Source organism: Schistocerca nitens, chromosome 4 (assembly GCF_023898315.1).
Source record: "Schistocerca nitens isolate TAMUIC-IGC-003100 chromosome 4, iqSchNite1.1, whole genome shotgun sequence".
Lineage (NCBI taxonomy): Eukaryota > Metazoa > Arthropoda > Insecta > Orthoptera > Acrididae > Schistocerca > Schistocerca nitens.
Genome location: NC_064617.1, coordinates 577944262 through 577968720, shown reverse-complemented (window position 1 = coordinate 577968720; position 24459 = coordinate 577944262). Strand labels below are relative to the sequence as shown.

The 24459-nt window shown below is 42.5% G+C and overlaps 1 protein-coding gene across 1 annotated transcript in view; it reads right to left on the bottom strand.

Moving 5' to 3' along the window:
- Positions 1 to 24459, bottom strand: part of LOC126252448 (pickpocket protein 28-like) — a 203007-nt gene that overhangs the window by 15698 nt on the left and 162850 nt on the right. Inside the window, exons 8-10 of the mRNA XM_049953342.1 lie at positions 22642 to 22704; positions 13261 to 13453; positions 13083 to 13174 (exon numbers count right to left, since the gene is read on the bottom strand). Of these exons, the coding sequence (XP_049809299.1) occupies positions 13083 to 13174; positions 13261 to 13453; positions 22642 to 22704 (348 nt within the window). The remainder of the gene's footprint in view (positions 1 to 13082; positions 13175 to 13260; positions 13454 to 22641; positions 22705 to 24459) is intronic.

The following is a 24459-nucleotide window of genomic DNA, read 5'->3' as shown; positions in this document are numbered from 1 at the left end:
ACTCGCGACATCTTATCTATGCTACAAGCTGACACGTAGCTATAGCAGCTCCAGAGCTCGGCAACTATTCCTCCAGAACTTTTGGATTCCACAGCACTGTGAGATTATGCATATGGCCAGGTCTTGACTTCTGAGAGACAAACAGTTACAGCTTTTCTTTTGGACTGAACGACGTTTTCTAGTAACAGATAGCGCAATAGAATAGCTCAAGTGGAAAGGAACACTTACTATTTAAACGTCTGCATCCTACACTGTTGGCAGTTGTGTGTAGGTGGCAGTTACGTGATTTTATTTCTGTGATTACAAAATAGTCGAATGTATGCACTGGGTAGCCGAGGCAGCTAGTTCATGGTGATTCGGTCAACCAAGTAAATGAATTTACTGAACATGCTGCAAAGTACTACAGGGAGCCTGTGTGTCAGAATTCTCATCCAGTGTGGCGCAACTGCGTTACAATAGAAAAATGACTCGCAGAGAAGAGGATTTAGTGGTCTGTTGGACGAATGGTAGGTTGTTATACCTATGGTCTGGGTTCCATTCCCACTTCCGTCAATGATTTTAGATAGGGAGAGACAGATTCCATTCTCTCCTGGCTACACCAAGTGAAGGAGATATAATGGCTGCGTGGTCTGAAAATTCACATTCAAGATGATATTCCTTCTTTACCAAGTAGACGGTAGGTTGAACCACAATAAAGTCTGGAGTGGCGACATGTAGAAACTCTATCACCAGTAACCTTTCTTATACTAGTTATTTATTTCAAGTGACGACACAAACGCTATGTATGGTCACAGGATACTTATTCCATCTTTTATTTGAGCTTCTGTATGTCGATAAAATTGGTTCTAAACTGGGAATGCAACTGAGACCGCCCTTAACGCGGAATTTGATCCCTTCGTGGCAATACAGCTCGGCTACAATTTGTTGTTTGTTCAAAACTGCAGATTCCTCAACACCTTCACATATTACGCGTGAATGGGATCGAATCCTGGCCCGGCACTAAAGATTTAATTATGTATTATCAAGCTCTATCATGAGAACACCTATCTGCTGGTGGATAATAATTTTGATTTTTAATGTATTTTCATTCGTTGTCAACACTAACGATATCTGACGTTTTTAACTCCCAGTGAGACACAGAACTATTTGCGAGATGACTGTAAGTTCAAGATGCAATTCTGAGCAGCTGGTGGATAAAAATTCGGTAGCTGACGTCTCTTTGTGTGTAGTCAACAACGATATGTGTGGGGCTCTATTCCCAGTGAGCGCTGAACTCTTCGTCATATTATTTCAGTTCGTCGTGTCATTTAATGTTCATACATATTCTCAACTAGCTGCTCGTGAATAACTTTAATTTTTAATGTCATTTTCTGTTAAATAGTTCAGATGGTTCAAATGGCTCTGAGCACTATGGGACTTAACTTCTAAGGTCATCAGTCCCCTAGAACTTAGAACTACTTAAACCAAACTAACCTAAGGACATCACTCACATCCATGCCCGAGGCAGGATTCGAACCTGCGACCGTAGCGGTCACGCGGTTCCAGACTGAAGCGCCTAGAACCGCACGGCCACACCGGCCGTCCCCCACCATCTGGTATCAATGCATTACTCTATCATCCATTATATATAATCATTTTCATAGTACACTTGATATTATAGATGAGTAGGACACAAGACAGGACATAGATAATGTCCGTTTGACGTCAACAGTGTGTAACATTTTACTTTTTTTGAATAGGACAATGTTCCTCTCCAATAATTTTTAGATTAGTTACAATAAGCTTACGCTGCAAGGGAATTCGCTTGTATTTTTCAATATGTGGTCTGTTGTCGGTTTGAAGGCCTTCCATAACATCGGCAACGTAGAGCAACTCCACCGAGGGCTGTCTGGAGTAGGGTGGAGATAGCAATGTGAAAGTTGCGAGCTGTCGAAGACGATCTTCATATTCCTAATGCGATTAGGACATCGTATACTCTTGACGACGTTTAGCACCTGTGCAGTCAGTCACCCAATTTCAGAATTCATTTTGAGTAATCCTGCTAAATTCCCAAAATATTGTCTTTTTATATTGATGAGTAATATGGATAGTCGTCACGTTCATGTGCCGTCTACAACGCAAATTTAATGTTACTATCCTAGGAACTAACCTGCAATACGTTTTGTATTTCATAATCGGAACTATCTGCATTAACCGTCATCAGAGCAATGTCAGGGAACAGAATGCAGCAGTGCCTTGCTACCTACTTGAGGACCTGCTTGAGTCGTGTTCTAAGGAAAGGGTAGTTGCTGGTTCACATTATATTACACTAGCGAGAAGTACCGACTTTTCCTTTTCTCTGCAAACATCCAGAACTAAATTCAGTAACTAAATGCTAAGAATATATTTGCATTGTGCCAACTCAAAGATCGATAGATATGGACATAGATATAGATACAGATTTTTATATTTAAAGCCATTCTAGTTCTGCGTTGGAATAAACATCATTCATTATTTGCTTGTTCTTGTTACGATTGTTATTGTCATTCTCTCACTCGCAAGAGTTTTCGCATTCCTATTTGGTATCGATGCACATGAAGAGTGGCTATGAAAGAAGGGAATACTGAATGTTACGTCATGCAGAATACACTCATTTACTTCGGCTCCTCGTGATCTACGCTACAGGAGAAGTGAGATACATAAAGTTGACAGTGTGAGGACAGACCTGGTAGCACAACTGTGCAACTACACAGTGTTACCAGATAAAATGGTGCTGCGGAATCGAAAGTGTAGTACGGACTTTGCCACAGTAGCAGACAGCTGGTAATTTAGGACCATGACCGTGGATTACACTTTGGTCAGTGCTGGTTAGAGTGCTGCAACTGTAAATGGAAGGCTTTGTTTGATAGTCTTATGCTGATGCTGTCTGAATAAATTATGCCATTGGATACAAAGCGGTTTAGTTTTGAGACCTAACCCACGAGGGGGGAAGGCACAGTGGTCTGCTTCAGGAATTCCAAGCAATAAAACACAAAAAACAACCCAGGAAGGGAGACATGCATTTGGAATCTGTTCATCGTTACGGGGTCAAACAAGAGGGTAACATTACTGAAACAATGATCGGGCTACTTAGTATATAATAGAGCATACAGATTTCAAGGAGGAAACGTATGAAGACGCAGACTTCCTCGTTATCAATATGTGCGGCATATCTTTCGTGTTAACGAAAGTAAATTCCCGCTTTACCTCTTCTTACGTGTCAAATGAAATGAATGCCATGAGGAATAGAATATTTGTTGACTGCGTCTCTTCTTGCTTCCATCCTTACCAACATATTTCTTCATTCTCGTGGTAATCATGACATTCTATGTGTATGCTGCAAAAGATTGCAAGTGGACAAATTCTACATCGAGGTGCAAAGCGTTATATTCAATTCGAATAAGCTTCCGGTGTATTTTTACTTCGTTTGTATTTTTAGATGATTATGAACGTTACGGAAAATTATCTCACATGCTTTATGTTGAATGAGAAACATTGAATGATCCGTTTTGCTTTCCCTACGTTGAAATGATATAATGTCGGCGTCAACAGCCTTCTTCCACGCCGGAAGCTGAAACTTGTATGATTCTGGATTAATGATAATTGAATGTCTCATATGTATACATAGCCCACAAGGCGACGTCAGAAACCATCAGGGGAGAACGCCGCATAAAAACCAAACGTGCGCGCGCGTCTCCACTCTGAAGAACCGTATCGGAGAATCACGGCAAGCATTTCGCTGAAGAGCTGCCTCGTCAGAGCGCCTAGAAATGGCAGCGTCGTAGCAAGTATTTGTCAACACTCTGATAGTGCATTTACTTCCGGGTGTAGGTCGGCGTTATTTCGCTAAATTCACTTGACATTCGTTTTCCACATCGAAGACTCGTACGATATAATCCACTGCAAGATGACACAATTAGAAAGTATATTTAATTTCTGGACTCCAAGAACGGCGTTCTTCACATAAGTAACACCTGTTTGTGTGTGCATTCGGGAGGACGACGGTGCAATCCCGCGCCCGGCCATCCTGATTTAGGTTTTCAATGATTTCCCTAAATCGCTTCAGGCAAATGCCGGGATGGTTCCTTAGGAAGGGCACGGCCGATTTCCTTCCCCATCCTTCCCTAATCCGAGCTTGTGCTCCGTCTCTAATGACATCGTTGTCGACGGGACGTTAAAACAGTAATCTCCACCTCCTCTGTTCGTGTGTTAAAGGTTGCGTTTTGAGGCTCAGGCAACATCGCAGTGACTATATTCCGCCTCTGGCCGCCAGTGTGTCGTTAGCTCAGAGGTTCCCTTGTGCGTTGCAGTGCTTGTACTATAAGACATAGCAGTTCGAATCACGGTAGAAGCCGCTGACTACAACCTTTTATTTTCCATTTTAATTAATGGAGTTGCAAACTGCTAGTAAAAATTTCTTATGCGAAATCTGAAGAATGCCTTTAAACATCAATCTTCGTCCGATTTCGACTTAGTAAATTAAGTTAATATCATGGATTTCTGCTTTGCAAATTCCAAGGTGCTTCACTGTAAAATAGACCCTGAAAAGATTCAAACCGACTGTCAACGATATAAATTTGAGCTTTGTTCGTCATATAGGTCTAACATGTCAGAAGGTTGTTTATGAAGTGCACATGATCATTAATATAGTTCCCTTCTTAATTTTTGCAATAGCATTTAACTGTAGACGTTTTCTAACACCGGCGTTAGCAATTCCTTTCCGTTCTCTGAAACCTTCAAAACGACAAATTTTTCTGGTTTAAATCTGATGACCTTAACTATCACTTCCGATCAACAATAAATACTTCATGAACCCATACATGGAACTCCAAATGTGCAGTGTTCCTGCACTGCTACAGAGCATGCATTGCAAGGTATTCACACAGTTTATCGCATAGACTTACCATAAGGAATGAAACAAGAACTGTAATACACTTTACACCACAGACGCTCACTCTGGCTTGACGAAAACATCCAAACATTGACCAAAAGTTGCACAAATAATTGAGTTTGAAAGGAAAAGAAACGAGGTATGAAGCATTTATAAATTCATCGAATGTAGTGAGGTGGTTTAATTTCGTCCCAGTCTATAAAATTAATTTCGGGCCATGCTCAGCTCTTGCCGATTAATGCAATATAATACCCGCCTTCTAATCAGGGCGTCTGTCTCCGTTACTTTTGAGCGTGAATGGAAATTGTAGAAATTTTCTGTGGAGCAACATTTAATAATAAAGCGTTTTAAATCATCAAAAGCGATGAGCGGTAGCCGGCGCTTTCGATAAAGAACGGGGGAGAGCAGCGCCGCTGCTGTCGCCACGGCCGCTGCCAGTAGCCAGCAAATGGATCCCGGTGCTTTACCGCATACGGCGTCCAGAGGAGGACAGTCTGCAGGAAATCTGCCGCAAAATCGTTACTGGATAAAATTTTGATATCGGTGTGTCACAAAGCGAAATAGATTGAATCTGCGCTACCATTACATTCACGTCTTCAGCATTCAGACAGAAGAGGCTATAAAAATATTTTATGCCAGCTGCTCTCGATCCACTGACATTATGAACAGAAACAACGCACGCTACCGCTAGACCACAGGCGTAATCAGCCTAGAGTTTCTCTATCATGGGACAAGTTTTCCTCCAGGAAGTGCCGCAGTCTACAGTGTTGCCAGATTGTGCAGATAACCGGACTTAGAGAATTAGCGAGTTGGCCAGTTTTTTTGTCCCATGTCGCGATCGGCGCGGACTTAGCCTCTGAAGCGGCCGGCCGCCGGTCAAGTTTTATGTCAAAGAGTGTACATCCTAGCTAAACACTTATCTTCTGAACATGGTATTCCATGCGATGGCATTATGGTTAAAGCAACTGTTTAGTAACCTACCTCCGTAACCAACACCGAGATCAACGGAATTTAACTTTAAACAGACAGCATAACACCATGAACTGCAGAACAAATGAAATTATCAAAACAATTTTGCAAATTCCATCTGAGATAATAAGACCAGTGCATAGATTGCTGCATCCTCTATTTTTATTTTGTAATTAGGATTAATACATTTACTCTTTATGTTACCCTTATTTTAAATGTGCCTTACGATCTCGAAGCAGGATATAGGTAGTAAAAATAAAAATTTATTTCATTTATCTCTTATTTTTCTGAAAAAGGAACAAGAACCTCAGTCTCTATAGATGACAAACCGTTGGATTTAGACAAAATATCAGAATTCTTTGCACTTATCAAGTACCGCACATTTAATTTTTAGATGGAAAAGATATTTTACATTTTACGAATGAAGGAATATACAACCATCAAACGAGGCTTTACATAATTATTACTTTTCTTTTTCGGTTCCACGAAATGAAAACTTTTACTTGTCATTTAACTCAGAATTAAGATGAAATATAATTTAAATACATAACAAAAGAGAAGAAGTCACATCAAACTAGATAGTTGTGTTAGTAATTTTCTTCCATTTTCCAAAGTAGTTATTATGTTTTAACAAACAGGATTAAAGCGACAGAAGGCAGGCCTGAAGGAAACTAAATATGAGCGAATTGGAGGGCTATAACGGAACTGGGGGGGGGGGGGGGGGGGAGAAAAAAAATGTAGCCGAGGTCGCTAATGCACACCTGTCCGGAGGCTCGGATGAAACAGGTTCGAATCCTAGTGGTGGAAGAGATCTTCACAGCCAGTATTTCGCCAGCAACAGGACGAGATATGGTGGGATAACTTTTCTGATCATCAAATTGGATTAAATCCCAGACCTCTCCGCAATTGCTCAATCAATGAATCCATGACATATTGCTGGATGTCATCCGTCCGCTATGCACTGCAATGCTATACTCACATCCGTTACAGTCATCTGCACACGAGGCAGTCACGTACGACACCACTCTCACACATCACTATAAAAGCGATCATTGTTGGCGAAAGAAAGAACTTTTTCCTGTTAAGCAGAACAACCTACTATTTGTAATCTCTCAGCCAACAATGCTATAGGACTCTTTTTTTTCTTTTACTGCTCATATGATACGATTATTGACAACTCATAGTAACGTAAGTTTTACATATCTTTTCATAACCACTAAGTTTTATTGCCCTGAAGGATTAGTCACGTCAAACGCTTACTGAAAATCTGTGACCTTGGAAAAAAGTTTTACTGAATGTTCAGTTAATATTACGAGGCGGCGTACAACCAGATCAATGTATAACTTCAGTTTGGGTGCCTTCGTTTTAAACCTATTGCTTTTCTCCCTATGTAAGTGGTTTCTTTATACAGGGTGTCCAAGTAGGAATGGTCAGTATTCAGGGATATGGCAGAAACGAGCATTCAAAGCAAAATATCTCGTAAACATGGGCTTTACAATACATACCATAACAGATATGAGCGCTTGTGTAGTAGAAGAGACGTGTTTCATAGTAGCGGTGATGCACAAATGCTCATAGGTATGCAAAGGTATGAACTTAGAGCCCACGTTAAGTGGACTTTTTTTTTTTTTTTTGTACGTACTAACAGCTCTCAAAACGTGGAAAGCAAAGAGCTTGCTGTAGAAGAGATTTGTTTCACAATGAATCTAACTTAAACTAACTTACGGTAAGGACAACACACATACATGCCTGAGTGAGGACTCGAACCTACGATGGGGGCGGGGGGGAGGGCCGCGCGAACCGTGACAAGGAGATACAGACCGCTCGGTTACCCCGCGCGGCGCGGCAACTTCGCGAGTGCACCTCAACCAATAACGTTACGCAATTTTGTAAACGTCTCTATGGCAACACATCAGTATTTTCACAGCTCTGTAGACGTCTACCGTTTCCGCCTGCAGCAGTTAGCGCGTCACAGTTGGAAGCTGCTATAGCACTGCTGGGTGTCAGGGGCTTCTCACGCCGTCTCAACTATACTACAGTTCTTAGCACAAGGGAGGGTGTTCCTGCAAAGAAGCAGAGCGATAGGGAAGCGTGAAGGGAGGAGGTTTGCGTAAGCATAACGGCAGAGAGCGGGCAATATCTGGATTGCCAGACCGTGTTGCTGCAGACAATAGTCAGATTTACGTGCCCACGGTACATTGTATTATACTTTCTAGTCTATGAGGAGAAAAATAAATTTTAAAATGGATTTAGATCCGTCATCCACACTAGAGACGTGCTGACGACGCTGCGTCCACTGCTCCATAGCTTCCGCATGAAGTCGGGTGAGCATCTCGTGGTCGTGCGGTCGCGTTCTCGCTTCCCACGCCCGGGTTCGATTCCCGGCGGGGACATGGATTTTCTCTGCCTCGTGATGACTGGGTGTTGTGTGATGTCCTTACGTTAGTAAGGTTTAAGTAGTTCTAAGTTCTAGGGGACTGATCACCATAGATGTTAAGTCCCATAGTGCTTAGAGCCTCAGAGCCAAGTCGGGTGAGAGTTAATTTTTCTTAAAAAGGCGCTTGTCTAACAACAAGATCACCGAAATTAACTACCACATTTGCCATTTTAGTACTCACTGGACTGTGTTATAACTAAATACATAACACACAACAAAGTAACTTCAAACACAAACCGAATTCATTATATTTGCTTGACAACTGCTTGTACTCCATAGAGCTTTAAGAAAATGAATAATTTTATAATGCATGTGTGTGGGTGTGTTGACTGTAGTTACTAGTTAAGCGTAAATCACTGTGAGTAAGAAAGAATTAGAGGTAGTAACTAAAAAAAAAAGGCTCTGAGCACTATGGTACTTAACATCTGAGGTCATCAGTCCCCTAGAACTTAGAACTACTTAAGCCTAACTAACCTAAGGACATCACACACATCCATGCCTGAGGCAGGATTCGAACCTGCGACCGTAGCGGTCGCGCGGTTCTACACTGAAGCGCCTAGAACCGCTCGGCCACACCAACCGGCTAGTAACTACAGAGACTAATGCAAAAGACTACTGTCTAAATGCTCAGTACATGGTCATATTTTTACTATCAACCAGAATTACAGTGTAAACTAGCTCGTTAGAAATAACAGTGACAGATTGCATTTATAATCCATGGAACAGGGAAACAACCATCCATCTTATTCGAACAACTAGAGGCACTGCTGCCCGATAACGTCGGTAACGATCGACATCACGACAGTTTGTCATTTTAAGACGTTTTCCAATTTGTGCCTTGACAGGGGGTAACCTGTCGAATTATCTGAGTATTTCACGAATTTATCCGCCCGCTTAAGACTTAAATTTGTCAATTACTTAGCTAGCTTCTTCTCCTTGGTAAACACGTTAAAAATTATAATTAGTCACACATGAATGTTAAATATCTGCATACCACTTTGGGTAAATTTCCAATCAATGAAAGCTAGGAAGTTCTCACACACTATTTATGCAACCTATATGTTGACATAAAAAACACTTTTTAAACCGTGAGTCTTTAAAACGAAGAATTACTATTATCTTAATTTGTTCCAAAGTCTGCATCATGCTACGACCCTCATTGCTGTCTACTCTGTGCCCAAATTATATGATTTCAAATTTACAATGATAGCTTCAAGGCTTGTATCTATCTTTACGTGCTGCACGCAGTCTGTTCACGCTGAAGGGAAGATTATGTCTTTTGCTTCGTGCTCAGGCGTCTGTTATCTTGAATTTTTGCTCTGTTCTACCATCTACCTTTAATCCGAGACCAAATTAAATCGGTTGCTTTGTAATAACAGAGGTGTTAAAGTAAACCCAAAATAGCCCGCCCGGCTGGCCGCGCGGTCTAATGCTCTGCTTCCCGAGCGGGAAGGCGTCCTGATCCCCGGCACGAATCCGCCCTGCGGATTAGTGTCGAGGTCCGGTGTGGCAGCCAGCCGTGGATGGTTTTTAAGGCGGTTTTCCATCTGCGTCGGCGAATGCGGGCTTGTTCCCCTTATACCACCTCAGTTACACTATATCGGAGATTGCTGCGCAAACACTGTCTCCACGTACGCGTACAACATAATTACTCTACCACGCAAACAGTTGGGGTCCACTCGTCTGGTATGTGACGTTCCTGAGGAGGTCCACTGGGGGCCGAACCGCACGATAACCCTGGGTTCGTTGTTGGCAGGCGGTGGGATGGGAGGACTGCTGTGGCCTGTTGTCGGGTTGTAAACCACTGAGGGCTACGGCGGGACGAAGCCTCTCCGTCGTCTCTAGGTGCCCGGTTCAATACACAGTACACACAATCTCAAAATTGTGTGACCATATTCAGGTGCAACAAAGTTAAGTTTGTATATTTTGTCGTGTGACTTGTATAACTTAACGAGCTGCAGTAGTTTGACGGGTGTCTGGTTTCTACTGTGTGGAATATTTTTTTTTTATTTTTAAGCCATAGCGCAATATGCACAGTAATTTTATTTCCAGAAGATCCGAAGATGACAGCTAGACTCTGTGGAAACCCGTCACTGGGGAAATAAAAATATTTCAACACGCAATCATGGCTGCAGAAATTCTTATTTATCACCAAACATCATATCGCTTCCGGAAACATGCGTAACGCATATGTTCACTGTTGATTTAGAGAAAGACTCTTACAGCCAAAAGAGGTGCTATTGCCTATGGAACGACGACTGAAATTCTGTGGAAATGTGTGAACAGCAGACGCCACAAATTAAACGGACTTTTGTGTGGGGATTCTTGCTGTGAATCAATTTTTCGACACCGCATGCGCGATAAAAGCTGAGGGTTTTCGCCGTTAGAGGTAGTTCCTGCGAAAGTATCAGAATCATTGTGAATTCTGGTGAAAAATACCAGGAAGTGTGTTTAGAGTCGGCTACATTGCTCGTGAGCAAAAAGCTGACGATCTTCTTAAGTGTTACAAAGCGCAATCTGCGCGGCCTTGCTATATTGGATGTCAGTGTTGTATTTAATTTTATTATAAGCACTGGAACAAGAAGTTCTTTTTGCGCCCACTAGGGTTGCATCGTATTTGTAAAGTTAGATGTGGTGCACTACGGTCCCTTAGAGGAGTATAGTTATTAGTTATCTTGCACTACGTCATACCTATGGAAATCTAGGCCTGTTATGCTGGCCTGCTTTAGAATGAATCTATGTTAAGCTGCGCTAAGCTATTTAAATTCCGCTGCGCGAGAAATAACTTGCTTGGGCTGCTGATGCTTTGGCAAAATGTTCAAATGTGTGTGAATTCCTAAGGGACCAAACTGCTTAGGTCGTCGTTCCCTAGACTTAGATACTACTTAAATTAACTTAAACTAACTTATGCTAAGAACAACGCATACACCCATGCCCGAGGGAGGACTCGAACATCCGGCGGGAGGGGCCCCGCAGTCCGTGACATAACGCCTCAAACCACGAGGCCACTCCGCACGGTGATGCTTTGACGTGAAGGACTACAGAGCGTCGCGAATAACGCCGACAGTTTAAATGGTGCGTTGGGCGCTGGAAGTTGTGTGTTACGTGCGTTGTATCCGGTGGTGATTGGTGACCAGGGTTATTAGTTGTTACATGTGGTATAATTTGTTATTGTGGAGTAAGTCTCGTTCACGAGAAAAAACTAAATAAATTATAAACTCACTACATTTCTTATATATGAAAATGGTATCTGTTCTTTCGGACATGTCCGAAAGAACAGATATCATCTTCATATATATATATATATATATATATATATATATATATATATATATATATATATATATATATATAGTTAAGGCTCATCGGCCAGTTGACCATCTTTTTCTGTGCAGATGCACGATCAGTGTCCGAACTCTTACGGGAATCGGCAGTAAAGCCGCGAGTAATGAGTATAATGGGCAGGAGCACTATGAATATAGTGCGGGGCAATAAGTTGTGAATGTGGGTCTCACGGGATGCGTGCCAGAGAGAAGTCCCTGTAGTCGCACTGTCCTCTGAGTTGTCAGTGGCTCAATTGATGCTGGCACGGTTGCTCAGCGTGTTCGATCAGAGGGCTGCGTGCCCTCTGTAATAAATAAAACTGAGTCAAGGGACCAATGATCCACTTGAACGGATGTCTTGTGACGTCCGCCCAGACCAAACTCAACTAACTATATCGAACGAATGAAAAATAAATAAATAAAATAAAAAACCAAGATGGTTAGAGCGTCTGCCATGTAAGCAGGGGATCCCGGGTTCGACGCCCGGTCGGGGCACACATTTTCAACTGTCCCCGTTGACTTATATCAACGCTTGTAAGCAGCTAAGGGTATTGATTTCATTTTATGGCGGAGGCCTGTTAAAAGCGGAAGTTAAGCAGTTATATTAATTATCAAAATTTGAGTTTGTACTATCACATGATTAAAAGTTTAAACTTCCGTGTATTGTAGCATTTGGAATAAGTTTTGCAATTTTTTTAAAGTGAGAAACTGTAGATTTTAGCGGGTGTTCGTTTTTTTCTGGAGGGTTGGGGGTGGTATACAGTTTTGTCAATATTGCGTTCATGAAATTTTAAACGTAAAATTCCTTCAGAATATTCTTGATATAGGGTTGTCTTATCATTCGATATTCGTCTCAAATCTCACATATTTAAGATATTGGCGAAGTTGTGATTGGACCAGTAGTCCTTATCACGATCTCAGTTACATAGAGGTGTCTGTGGCTATTACTGGGGTCTGTGGTGCCCCACATCGCCTTCCAAGCTGGTGGTCCTGCAGCCACGACGGACTCACCGCTGTAGCATTCGTGATTATTGAGCCTGCCGCAAATGAAAGTATCAATAAGTAATACTCAGCTCGACTTCTCTTCTACTTCCTGTCACTAAAAACTCAGTTCAGCACAACACTGTCGTAAATTGTGGCAAACTTGCTGTATATACCAACAGCATTATTCTCCCAGGTAAGCATTAATTTCGCCTAAATTCTGCTAGTGGATTTTCCAGGTTGTCTTTGTACAACGAAACATAATTCTTAGGTATGTCATTAGAGTATAAACACAGTCCTGCAGGAGCCCTCGCGACTCTTCCCGGAAAGGACGCTGTGCCAAAAGACACTAGGTTCATCTCCCTCTCCATGAAAGTTTTAATTTGATCAGAGAGGCTTTGGCCACACACAACATTTATGGTCAGTATTCCAGCAGTAAGTATGCGTGTGCACTGTTACTTACAAAGGAACTCTGTGAATCCAAACAGTTCTGCTTTCAGCATGGATGTGAACTGAGACTCGGTGAAGAAGATATGTACCAGTGCCAAGTTCTCTCTGAAAACAAATTCAAACGATAAACACTAGAGTTAGTAATGCACAATAATAGCGAACCATGGGTCGATAGGCGCGACCTGACTCACATGACATGGGAGACGTTGCTGACGTTCGCGGTGTACTCGGATCGCAGGTGGTGGACCCAGAGTCTGCTAGAGAATGTGCTGCTGCTGTAGCTGATCTCGGAGCAGCCGGGCAGGCAGCTGCAGTTGGTGCGCTCTGAGCTGGGACCGGCCTCTGGCCCATCATTCGTCTGCGTCAGGCTGATCTCCATCTTATCTGCGGGCACCATCAGATCCGCCTCAGCCACCATTCTAAGCGAACCCTTGAGAATTGTTTTCTTTATTTTCAAGATGACTGACTAAATGAAAGCCATCTAAGACAAATAAGCACACGGGACAAAAAATTAGTTGACACCAGGACAGATTACGCTAACACATTGTAGGCTACCATCGTCTGTATCCTCGCTAATGGTCTCAGTTCGACGAGCAATAGTGCCTAAAACTTTTTTCAAGTACACCATGTCCAGAGGAAGCCGCTAATGCGATCTATAAGTTCAAAACCGGGTGTTTTACTGACCAGTCGAGGTGTAATAAGGTGTCGATTGTTCGACAAATCAGAAACGTGCGTGTGGAGCTCTGTGAATACAGAAGCTGCTATCTCGGGAGACGGATAGCCATCATGAAGATATACGCTCACTTGCAACATGAACGTGACAAGCTGTCAAAGGCTGTAATAACCGCCTTTTGCAGTGCGGATCACTACGAGAAGTGCAGGAGGTTCTGGAAGGTACTGACAGAGTTGTGGAGCCATGTCGACTCCACTGCCGCGGCCAGCAACGCTAACTTTTTTGGCTGAGGATCAATGGCGCGAACAGCCCGATCAAGCAGGTCCCACAGCTTCTCTATTACGTTTTTATCGAGGAAGTTTCATTAACAGGGGAATACTGTGTACTTATCCTGGTGTTCTTCGAACCACTCACGTACGCCGGCCGCGGTGGCCAAGCGGTTCTAGGCGCTTCAGTCCGGAACAGCGCGACTGCTACGGTCGCAGGTTCGAATCCTGCCTCGGGCATGGATATGTGTGATGTCCTTAGGTTAGTTAGGTTTAAGTAGTTCTAAGTTCTAGGGGACAGATGACCTCAGATGTTAAGTCCCATGGTGCTCGGAGCTATTTGAACCATTTTTCAACCACTCACGTTCACTGTGAGCTCCGTGAAACGTTTTACTGGCCTGCTGGTAGATGCTATCGCGCCGAGAAAAAACAAACTGCCTGTAGCGCTAGACTTGGTCTCCAAGGAAATATTCATATTAGCGTTTATCAATTGGCCTTCCAGAATGACAAAGACACCCAGGAAATGCCGCGAAAACAATCCTCAAATCATAACGCTTCCTACTCCGGCCTCAGTCCTTCAGACAAACGCCAAATGCCATTTGTCCGATGGAGCAGAAAACGTGATCTATCTGGAAAGGCCTCCTGTCACCATTCGGTCGACGTCCAGTTGTGGTATTGGTTTGCAAATTCCAACCTCCGTCGCCGATGAACAGCACTCAGCAGAGCAGTTGGGTCAAAGAGGTGAGGTAGGGGGCGAAGAGGAGATGGACAGATGTGTGAGTATATTGCTAGAAAAAATGAGGAAGGGGGAGGTGTTCAGAGAGAAGGGGAAGAGGATAAGGGCAGAGTGATGGACAGGGGAGATGGCATGTCCGTGTGCTCAAAGTGGTGGCAACATCTTGTAGAGTATACATTTCTGTTCTATGCAATCCACGGCAACTAGATTATATGGGTTCTACTATACATGGGACACGAAATAATAGTATCCATTCGCTTTATAGTGGACCTGAAGATGGCGTGAGTATTGCGCCGAAACTAGTCGTCTGAAATACCTTTGATGATACGGCTGTGATGTGTCATTTTCTTTATTTACATTATCAGCTGCTGCCCCACGTCAGCAAGAACGATGGACTTCCACAGCTCCTCTTTGCCCACCTTTCTGCCCATCTTCTCCTTGCCCCTCTCTGTCTCCATCTTCCCCTCCCCATCTCCCTGCTTATCTCTTCCTCCCCATCTCTGCGCTTATCTCCTCCTCCCCCTATCTCTGCCCATTTCCTGCTCCCCTAGCTCGTCCCATTCTGTCCTACTACACTCAATCTGTCCATTTCCTCCTCGCTCCTCTCTCTCAATACATCTCAACTTCCCCCCTGTGTGCCCATCTTCTACTTGCTCCTCTCTCTGTCAATTTCCACCTCCGTTCATCTTTTCATATCTCCTACTGCCTCTGCCCATCTTATCCTGCCCGGCTCTCTGCATCGTAGCTTTAAACGACGCCTATTTTATAACAAAATAACGTCAGAATGATCGAGTTTTTCCAACGAATTATTTTTGAGTATGATCTACGGAAACGTTGGAGTTCATCGCAATTAGTGGTATCAGGATTTGGCCTCCCTTTATTACTCATTTTGTATCCATCTTTTCCTTTTGCTAATGTGTACTCAAGATGAAAAATCAGAATCTAATGCGTTTTCCCTTCTGCCATACAGAGTGTAAAAAAAGCTACATAAACAAAATTTTAGAGTGCTCAGAGAAGATCGAAAAGGATACATTTTAATGTTACGACAATGCTGCAGGTGCTCCGTTTCTTTTAGGGGTCCATTAGGTTTTTGACTGTCCATTTCGATAGCTGAGTAGTCTGCGCCACTGACTGCCGTGTGGAGGGCCTAGGTGACATTTCTAGTTCTAACAGGAAATTTTTCTTGGCGGGAGATCTGGTGCCAAGTGCACTCAGCCTGAGACCAATTGAAGAACTACTTGACCGTGTAAAACCCGCTGCAGGTCATGAAAACTGACAACGGGGCCCCACGGCTCTCCAACACCGCATCCGATGACCCCGCGGCCTTCCAATACCGCATCCGATGATGCCAATGGCAGAGAACTTCCTTTTCTTAATACCGGACGCGTTTCGACTTTACACCAAAGAACTGTCAACGGCCTTATACCACAAAATTTATTACTAAACTTTTAATTGTGTACGCCTCTAAATATAGATTTTAGCCTCTCCGCATAAGGATACATGTAGGCTACACTGATCGTGTTGATACTCAAAGTTTTACCTGAAAAACATTCTAAGCACCGTCTGCCTTTCGCTCGTCGTCATATGCTTTTCTACGGCCAGCTTACTGCGATTATTGTTTTACCTATACAAAAATAACATAATTTCGTCTAAAATGTATCACTATCTAAATCATGTTTTTTTTAATTTTATTTTGAGTCCTCAGTGTCCCGACAGGTTTGATGCGGCGCACCACGAATTCCTCCCTACGCCCATCTCTTCGTCTCAGAGTAGCACTTACAACCAACGCCCTCAATTATTTGCTAGATGTGTTCCAGTCTCTGCATTCCTCTACAGTCTTTGCCCTGTACAGCTCCCTCTAGTACCATACAAGTTATTCTCTGATGTCGTAACAGATGTCCAACTATCCTATCCCTTCTTCTTGTCAGCGTTTTCCACATATTCCTTTCCTCGTCGATTCTGTGGAGAACCTCCTCATTCCTTGCCTTAACAGTCCACCTAATTGTCGTCATTTCTCTATAGCACTCCGTCTCTAATGCTTCGATTCTATTCTTTTTCGGTTTTTCTACAGTCCACGTTTCATTGCCATACAGTGACGTGCTCCAAACGTATATTCTCAGAAATTTCTTCCACAAACTAAGGTCTGTGTGTGATACTGGTAGACTTCCTCTGGCCGGGAAGGCCCTTTATACCACAGCTAGTCTGCTTTTTATGTCCACATTCCTCCGTCCGTCATGGGTTATTTTGCTGCCTAGGTTGCAGAATTCCTTAACTCCGTCGACTTCGTGATCACCAATCCTGATGTTAAGTTTCTCGCTGTTCTCAATTCTGTTACTTCTCATTACTTCCGCCTATCTTCGATTTACTCTCAATCCATATTCCGTACTCATTAGACTGTTTATTCCTTTCAACACAGCCTGTAATTCTTCTTCACTTTCACTGAGGATATCAATGTCATCATTGAATCTCAGCTTTGATATCCTTGAATATTAATAATAGTATTCTGCCTTTGTTTTATTTCCATCCCTGTCTTACACCCTTTCTAAACCGAGAACGTCGTCCACTCTTGGTTATATACAGGGTGTTACAAAAAGGTACGGCCAAACTTTCAGGAAACATTCCTCACACACAAATAAAGAAGAGATGTTATGTGGACATGTGTCCGGCACGCTTAATTTCGATGTTAGAGCTCATTTTAGTTTCGTCAGTATGTACCGTACTTCCTCGATTCACCGCCAGTTGGCCCAATTGAAGGAAGGTAATGTTGACTTCGGTGCTTGTGTTGACATGCGACTCATTGCTCTACACTACTAGCATCAAGCACATCAGTACGTAGCGTCAACAGGTTAGTGTTCATCACGAACGTGGTTTTGCAGTTAGTGCAATGTTTTCAAATGCGGAGTTGGCAGATGCCCATTTGATGTATGGATTAGCACGGGGCAATAGCCGTGGCGCGGTACGTTTGTATCGAGACAGATTTCCAGAACGAAGGTGTCCCGACAGGAACACGTTTGAAGCAATTGTTCGGCGTCTTAGTGAGCACGGAACATTCCAGCCTATGACTCGCGTCTGGGGAAGACCTAGAACGACGAGGAACCTGCAATGGACGAGGCAATTCTTCGTGCAGTTGACGATAACCCTAATATCAACGTCAGAGAAGTTGCTGCTGTACAAGGTAACGTTGACCACGTCACTGTATGGAGAGTGCTACGGGAGAACCAGTTGTTTCCGTACCATTTACAGCGTGTGCAGGCACTATCAGCAGCTGATTGGCCTCCACGGATACACTTCTGCGAATGGTTCATCCAACAATGTGTCAATCCTCATTTCAGTGCAAATGTTCTCTTTACGGATGAGGCTTCATTCCAACGTGATCAAATTGTACATTTTCACAATCAACATGTGTGGGCTGACGAGAATCCGCACGCAATTGTGCAATCACGTCATCAACACAGATTTTCTGTGAACGTTTGGGCAGGCATTGTTGGTGATGTCTTGATTGAGCCCCATGTTCTTCCACCTACGCTCAATGGAGCACGTTATCATGATTTCATACGGGATACTCTACCTGTGCTGCTAGAACATGTGCCTTTACAAGTAAGACACAACATGTGGTTCATGCACGATGGAGCTCCTGCACATTTCAGTCGAAGTGTTCGTACGCTTCTAAACAACAGATTCGGTGACCGATGGATTGGTAGAGGCGGACCAATTCCATGGCCTCCACGCTCTCCTGACCTCAACCCTCTTGACTTTCATTTATGGGGGCATTTGAAAGCTCTTGTCTACTCAACCCCGGTACCAAATGTAGAGACTCTTCGTGCTCGTATTGTGGACGGCTGTGATACAATACGCCATTCTCCAGGGCTGCATCATCGCATCAGGGATTCCATGCGACGGAGGGTGGATGCATGTATCCTCGCTAACGGAGGACATTTTGAATACTTCCTGTAACAAAGTGTTTGAATCACGCTGGTACGTTCTGTTGCTGTGTGTTTCCATTCCGTGATTAATGTGATTTGAAGAGAAGTAGTAAAATGAGCTCTAACATGGAAATAAGCGTTTCCGGTCACATGTCCACATACCATATTTTCTTTCTTTGTGTGTGAGAAATGTTTCCAGAAAGTTTGGCCGTACCTTTTTGTAACACCCTGTATATATTGTACTCGTCTTTCCCTACAGTTTATTTCCACATCTCTCAGAATTTCGAACATCTTCCTCAATTTGACATTGCCGAATTCTTTTTCCAGGTCGACAAATCCTATGAATGCGTCTTGATTTTTCTTTGGTGTTGCTTCCATTATCAACCTCAACTTCAGAACTGATTTTCTGGCGCCTTTACCTTTCCTAAAGCTAAACTGATCGTCATCTAACAAATACTCAACTTACTTTTCCATTATTCTGTGTATTATTCTCATCAGTAATTTGCATGTACAAGCTAGCAAGCTGATTCTGCGATGATTCTCGCTCCTGCTATCTTTGGTATTGTGTGAATGCTGCGTTTTCGAAAATCTGAAGGTATATCTCCAGTCTCATAGATCCTACACGCCTACGTGAATTTTAGTTTTGTTGCCACTTCTCCCAACCATTTTATAAATTCCGATGGAATGCTTTATGATGCATCTTATTTGATCTTAAACCTTCCAAACGCCTTTTAAATTCTGAGTCGAATACTGGATCCCCCATCTCTTCTCTGTGGACTCCTGTTTGTTCTTTTATCACGTCGCCAGACAAGTCCTCCCCCTCGTAGAGGCCTTCAATCTACTCTTTCCATCTATCCGCTCTCTCCTCTGTTTTTAACTGTGAAATTCCCATTGCACTCTTAATGTTACCACCCTTGTTTTTAGTTTCACCGCAGGTGTTTTCACTTTTCTGTATGCCGAGTCAGTTCCTCCAACCATTATTTCTTTTTGTATTTCTTCACATTTTACAAGCATCTGTTTCGCTTTAGCTCCCCTGCAGATCCTATTTATTTTATTTTTAAGTCACTTGTATTTTTGTATGCCTGAATTACCCTAAACATTTCTGAACTTCCTTCTCTCATCGATCAACTGAAATATTTCTTCTGTTACCCATGGATTCGCAGATGCCAGAAGCACTTACCATGCCTTAATCCTAGACATGCAAACGGATGAGAGATAGTGACGTGCAATCACGCATCACCATCATGAGAGCGTAATTCCGGTTCAATTTCACGGAGCGAGGCATAAAACTGTTGATGGAGAGAGACGTTAATCCTGGCAGCACCTTTGGTGCTACTGTACAGGAGAAGACTGCGTGCCGGCACTGAGGTTCTGGCCCTTCAGTCATTTCATTTGCAGCATTATAAACAAAACAAAAACTGTACAGGTAAACAGGACTCAGACTGACAACGTTCAGCAAAGTAGAGACTCTCCGCACCATACGCATCCCACAATAACAAAGAAAAACAGATTATACAGATTGACTAGACATCAGTAGAGGAAAACTACTTCACACTTATCATCTATAAGACCCTTGCGGAGATATTTATATATTTTGGGCAATCCGTTTTTGAAACAAATATATCTTTCACTACGTTTGCTACTAGCCAGTTAAACTGCAAACTCATCGGATCTTTTCAACGGTCTTCATTTCTTCGACTGATCGTAACTTTCGTTCTGCTACGTGCCAACCCTGCGATTTATGCATACATTGTACCACTAGCATCTCGGTTATCGATGCTACGTATTTTACTGTGTCCCTGGAGCAGGATCTTCCATGTTCCGCCACTCACCCAGAGTATTCATCAAGTAACTCTAATCGCAATTTTCATGTTCGGTTGCTCCCAGTAGCTACACCACGATGCTCCAGAACAACCCCCTGACCATCCCTTCTCAATGAATACTTGTTCCACTAGCTACTCTGTATAATACTATTGCGCATTATAGTTTATTTGTCAGTTTATTCTAATAGTTTTGTCTGCTGCTGTTTTCCTTGTTGTCCACAATTTATATCTGTTCCCCATTGACGTCCAATAGCACAGTTTCTACAACTTCTCACTTAGGTTTGCCGGCCGCGGTGGTCTCGCGGTTCTAGGCGCTCAGTCCGGAACCGCGCGACTGCTACGGTCGCAGGTTCGAATCCTGCCTCGGGCATGGATGTATGTGATGTCCTTAGGTTAGTTAGGTTTAAGTAGTTCTAAGTTCTAGGGGACTGATGACCACAGATGTTAAGTCCCATAGTGCTCAGAGCCATTTGAACCATTTCACTTAGGTTTAGAACAGTATTTGACATTTGCAAACCTTTATTGCCTTAAAGAAAGGTGCTTTGGCCTGTTACACACAGTCTTACGTTCTTTCAGCATTTCTTGTGACCTTTCTTCTTGAGTAATTAAAACTTAAACTAGTTCTCGTAAGTATTCCGATATTTGGAACTGTAGTATATTCCCACTTCTACTTTTCATCACTTGCGCCTTCAGCTCTTGCATCTTCACTCAGAATCCTGTTCTTAGTATGCTGACTACTATATCTAATACTTCTAAGAAACCTTCTACACTTTTAGCAATGTTGTCAGCGAACCTTGCGTTTTTAGTGTCACTTTTTTGTGAAAGCTAAAAATACTGTTACTATCACTCTTTTATGGAGGGTTAATATACTATTAATTCGTGACATGGGCACTGTACAGAGTACATGAACTCGAAATGTTGCTGAGCACCTACCATTAATTTCAAGATTTTCAGTTACTGGCTAAACTGAATATCAATATAACAGCAAGTGCTGCAGTAGAGTGAATTAAAAGACGTCATCATATTTTTAAATTTACCGTACCGGTTTTTCGACAGAGAAGACAGGGGTGATAAATTGCAAGCCTGTCTCGACGACTCACATACCTAGCCTAACGTTTCATTCTAATTATTTCGCTCACAGTACTTCCCCTTTGCTTTTGTCAATAATGGAAATTACTCTCTTATCTTTGAACTTCATCACTGACTTCTTGAAATTATGCACAGTTAATTTTGCCTTGGTCTAAGTTTACAAGTGTCATGATGATATTCTGTGTTCCGTTGATCACTGCTACAGTCTGCCACAATTTTGCGATTGATAGTATAGCGTAAAGCGCACTGCGCTAGGGAAGATGACCAGACTGGGATCGATTTCTGGGAGGTACTGTCGGGTTCATTAGGCTAGCGTCGTGATAACATTTTGCTCTTTAACAAACCACTTAACATTAATTTTCGACAGGTCCCCTACCTCCACGTCAAAGACGCACCGTAGCTCCCGTAGCTAGTGAAATGGACACATGTTCGGGAGGAGCTTTTCCTGTGGATCACAAAAATCGAGTATGGTGAAAGCCGAGATTGTGTCCTTGAAAATGACACGCACAGTGTCCTTCCCCTTTCTTCCTTTATACGGTGTAGCACTCCGACAGGAATGACAAAGTCACCAACTTGATGTTAAATATTAAACTTCCTCCGTTCATTTTCAGATAAAAAATGCCACTGGACGGCGAAAACACAGACGAATAGCGTACGTGAATCTCAATAAAGATAACTTTGTGGTCACACGGAATGTATCTTGTCGGAGAAACAGTTATTATATCAACGGCGCTCAAAAAACAGGTGCGCACTCTGCAATGAAAAACAAGGAATAAAGGTAAGTCACTCGTCCTACAACATTATGAAGGATATGAAGTAAAATGTTACCCTGATTTAATTCGCTAAATACATTACAGAGGCAGCATTTCCAAGATGTCAGCATGTATAGTTTCATATTTACGTTGAAGGAATATTTTTTTTAATGTAGCTGTGAAATAGTTGCAATTTTTTGAGAGCAATTAATGTCCAAGATGCGATAAACTACAGCAATGAATGCTCTTGAGAAGCTTTTGGCTACTCGAGACAATGTATCGATTCCGTCTCCGAATAAGTGATACTCACCTAGAGCCTTATTAGCACACGCCTCGCTCTTGATGCTGCTGCATATCGGCGTCTTGGAGTCTTCTGCAGAGGATAAAAACTATTCTCATTTATGGTTGTCAGTATCTTATAATATAATTTGAAACGTACAAATTGTCAAAGATGCACTTGAACTTAGTAATTAAGTTTACTCTACAGCTGCTAAGAAGTACACTTCGGCAGAGAAATTAAACGTGTTATGTATAAACTTATAATCAACTTGCTAAACCTGGCGCAAATTAAACAGTTTGATTTCTGTCCATCTAACGTGGTTCACAGAACATAAGACCTAGGCAGTCGGCCATTAATCGTTATTATAATCTTAGCAGAAGTGTTACATAGCTTAGACTTGAGCCGAGCAGTGCACAAATAGTTTCCAAAATGGTTGTTCAGGTAGTTCGCTGCATGTTTTCTGGTTTATATTAGCCCGTCTGAAATGTACTGCATAAGTTGATATGAGGTAATGATAACTACTTTCCATCCTTATTTGCGTAATACTTGTACTATGATATAGAGTCCTCTTTCTTCCTCTATAAAATACTGCATTACAGAGTTCCACATGAAATCACCCTAAACTCCAAATGTAGCTAACAAAAAGAAGTATGAGACCCAGGTACTTGCGGGTTGCGGCATCATGTAAAGTTAAACGTTTGTGATGGTTTTTTTTTTCAAACGGTTCCTTTTGTTTCCTTTCAGATTCTAAGTAATTACCACAAATTACCACATCTCTAGAGACAGCCCAATGCGTCGTCTTGTGTGCGAAAACTAAAACACTCATTGCTGTCCAAAGAAATTTCCGAAGTAAATTTCAAAGGGCGCCAGCAGACTCTTAAACGATTGAGGCTTAGTATGACAGGTTCCTAGCCAACTGCAGTGTAAACAAACAGTCACGTTGTGCCAGAACAAGTACATATGATGAAATAGTGGAAGATATCACAGAGAGACCTTCTACTAAAGCCCACCAAAGTTAGTTCGAGGACCATTGACAGAAATAAACTTTCCTCGTTCAGCAGCTCACAATGTGCTGCATAAACGACTTCGCTTGCACGCTTATAAAGTTTAAAATGTGCAAGCATTGAAGCGAAATGACTTACAACGTCGCCAGAATTTGCTAATGGGGTGGAGGAAACTCTAATCTAGGAAATGTCGTTTTCTGTGATCAATAGATCTTTCACACTTGTAGGAAGGTTTATCGGCACAACATTATTCTTTATTTCGGCAAAACTCCATGGTTTTTCAGGAACATGTCAAAGAGCACGAAAAGTGAATGTGTGGTGTGCGTTGATGAAAGACTACATAGTCAGACCACTTTTCTTCATCGAAGAAACACTAATGGGAACCGTTTATCTGGACCTGTTTGAGTAATGTGCCGTCACTTAGCTTCTTCTCAGCACAACACTGGAGGTTACATGTTCGTGGCTTCGAGTATTGAACATTTTCGCTGTGATGGCTAATCCGTGATGGAACAACGATGTGGCCACAGTGATCTCCGAACATAAGCCTTCTGGATTTCTTCCTGTGAGGTTATGTGAAAGACACTGTGTATGTCTCACCTGTACCTTACCTTGGAAATCCCCGCACAGAAATTGTGGTTGCAGTAACCTTCATCACCCCATACATGCTTGTGCACATGTGGGTTGAGACAGACCATCGTCTAGACAGAGTGTGGGCTACGAAAGAACCCCAAATGGAAGTTTATCAGTTTTTTGTTCAAAACTTTTTGAATTACTTTACATGATGCAGCAAACCTCAAGTATGTATACCTCAAAGTTTTTTAAAATTGCATTTGATAATCACGGA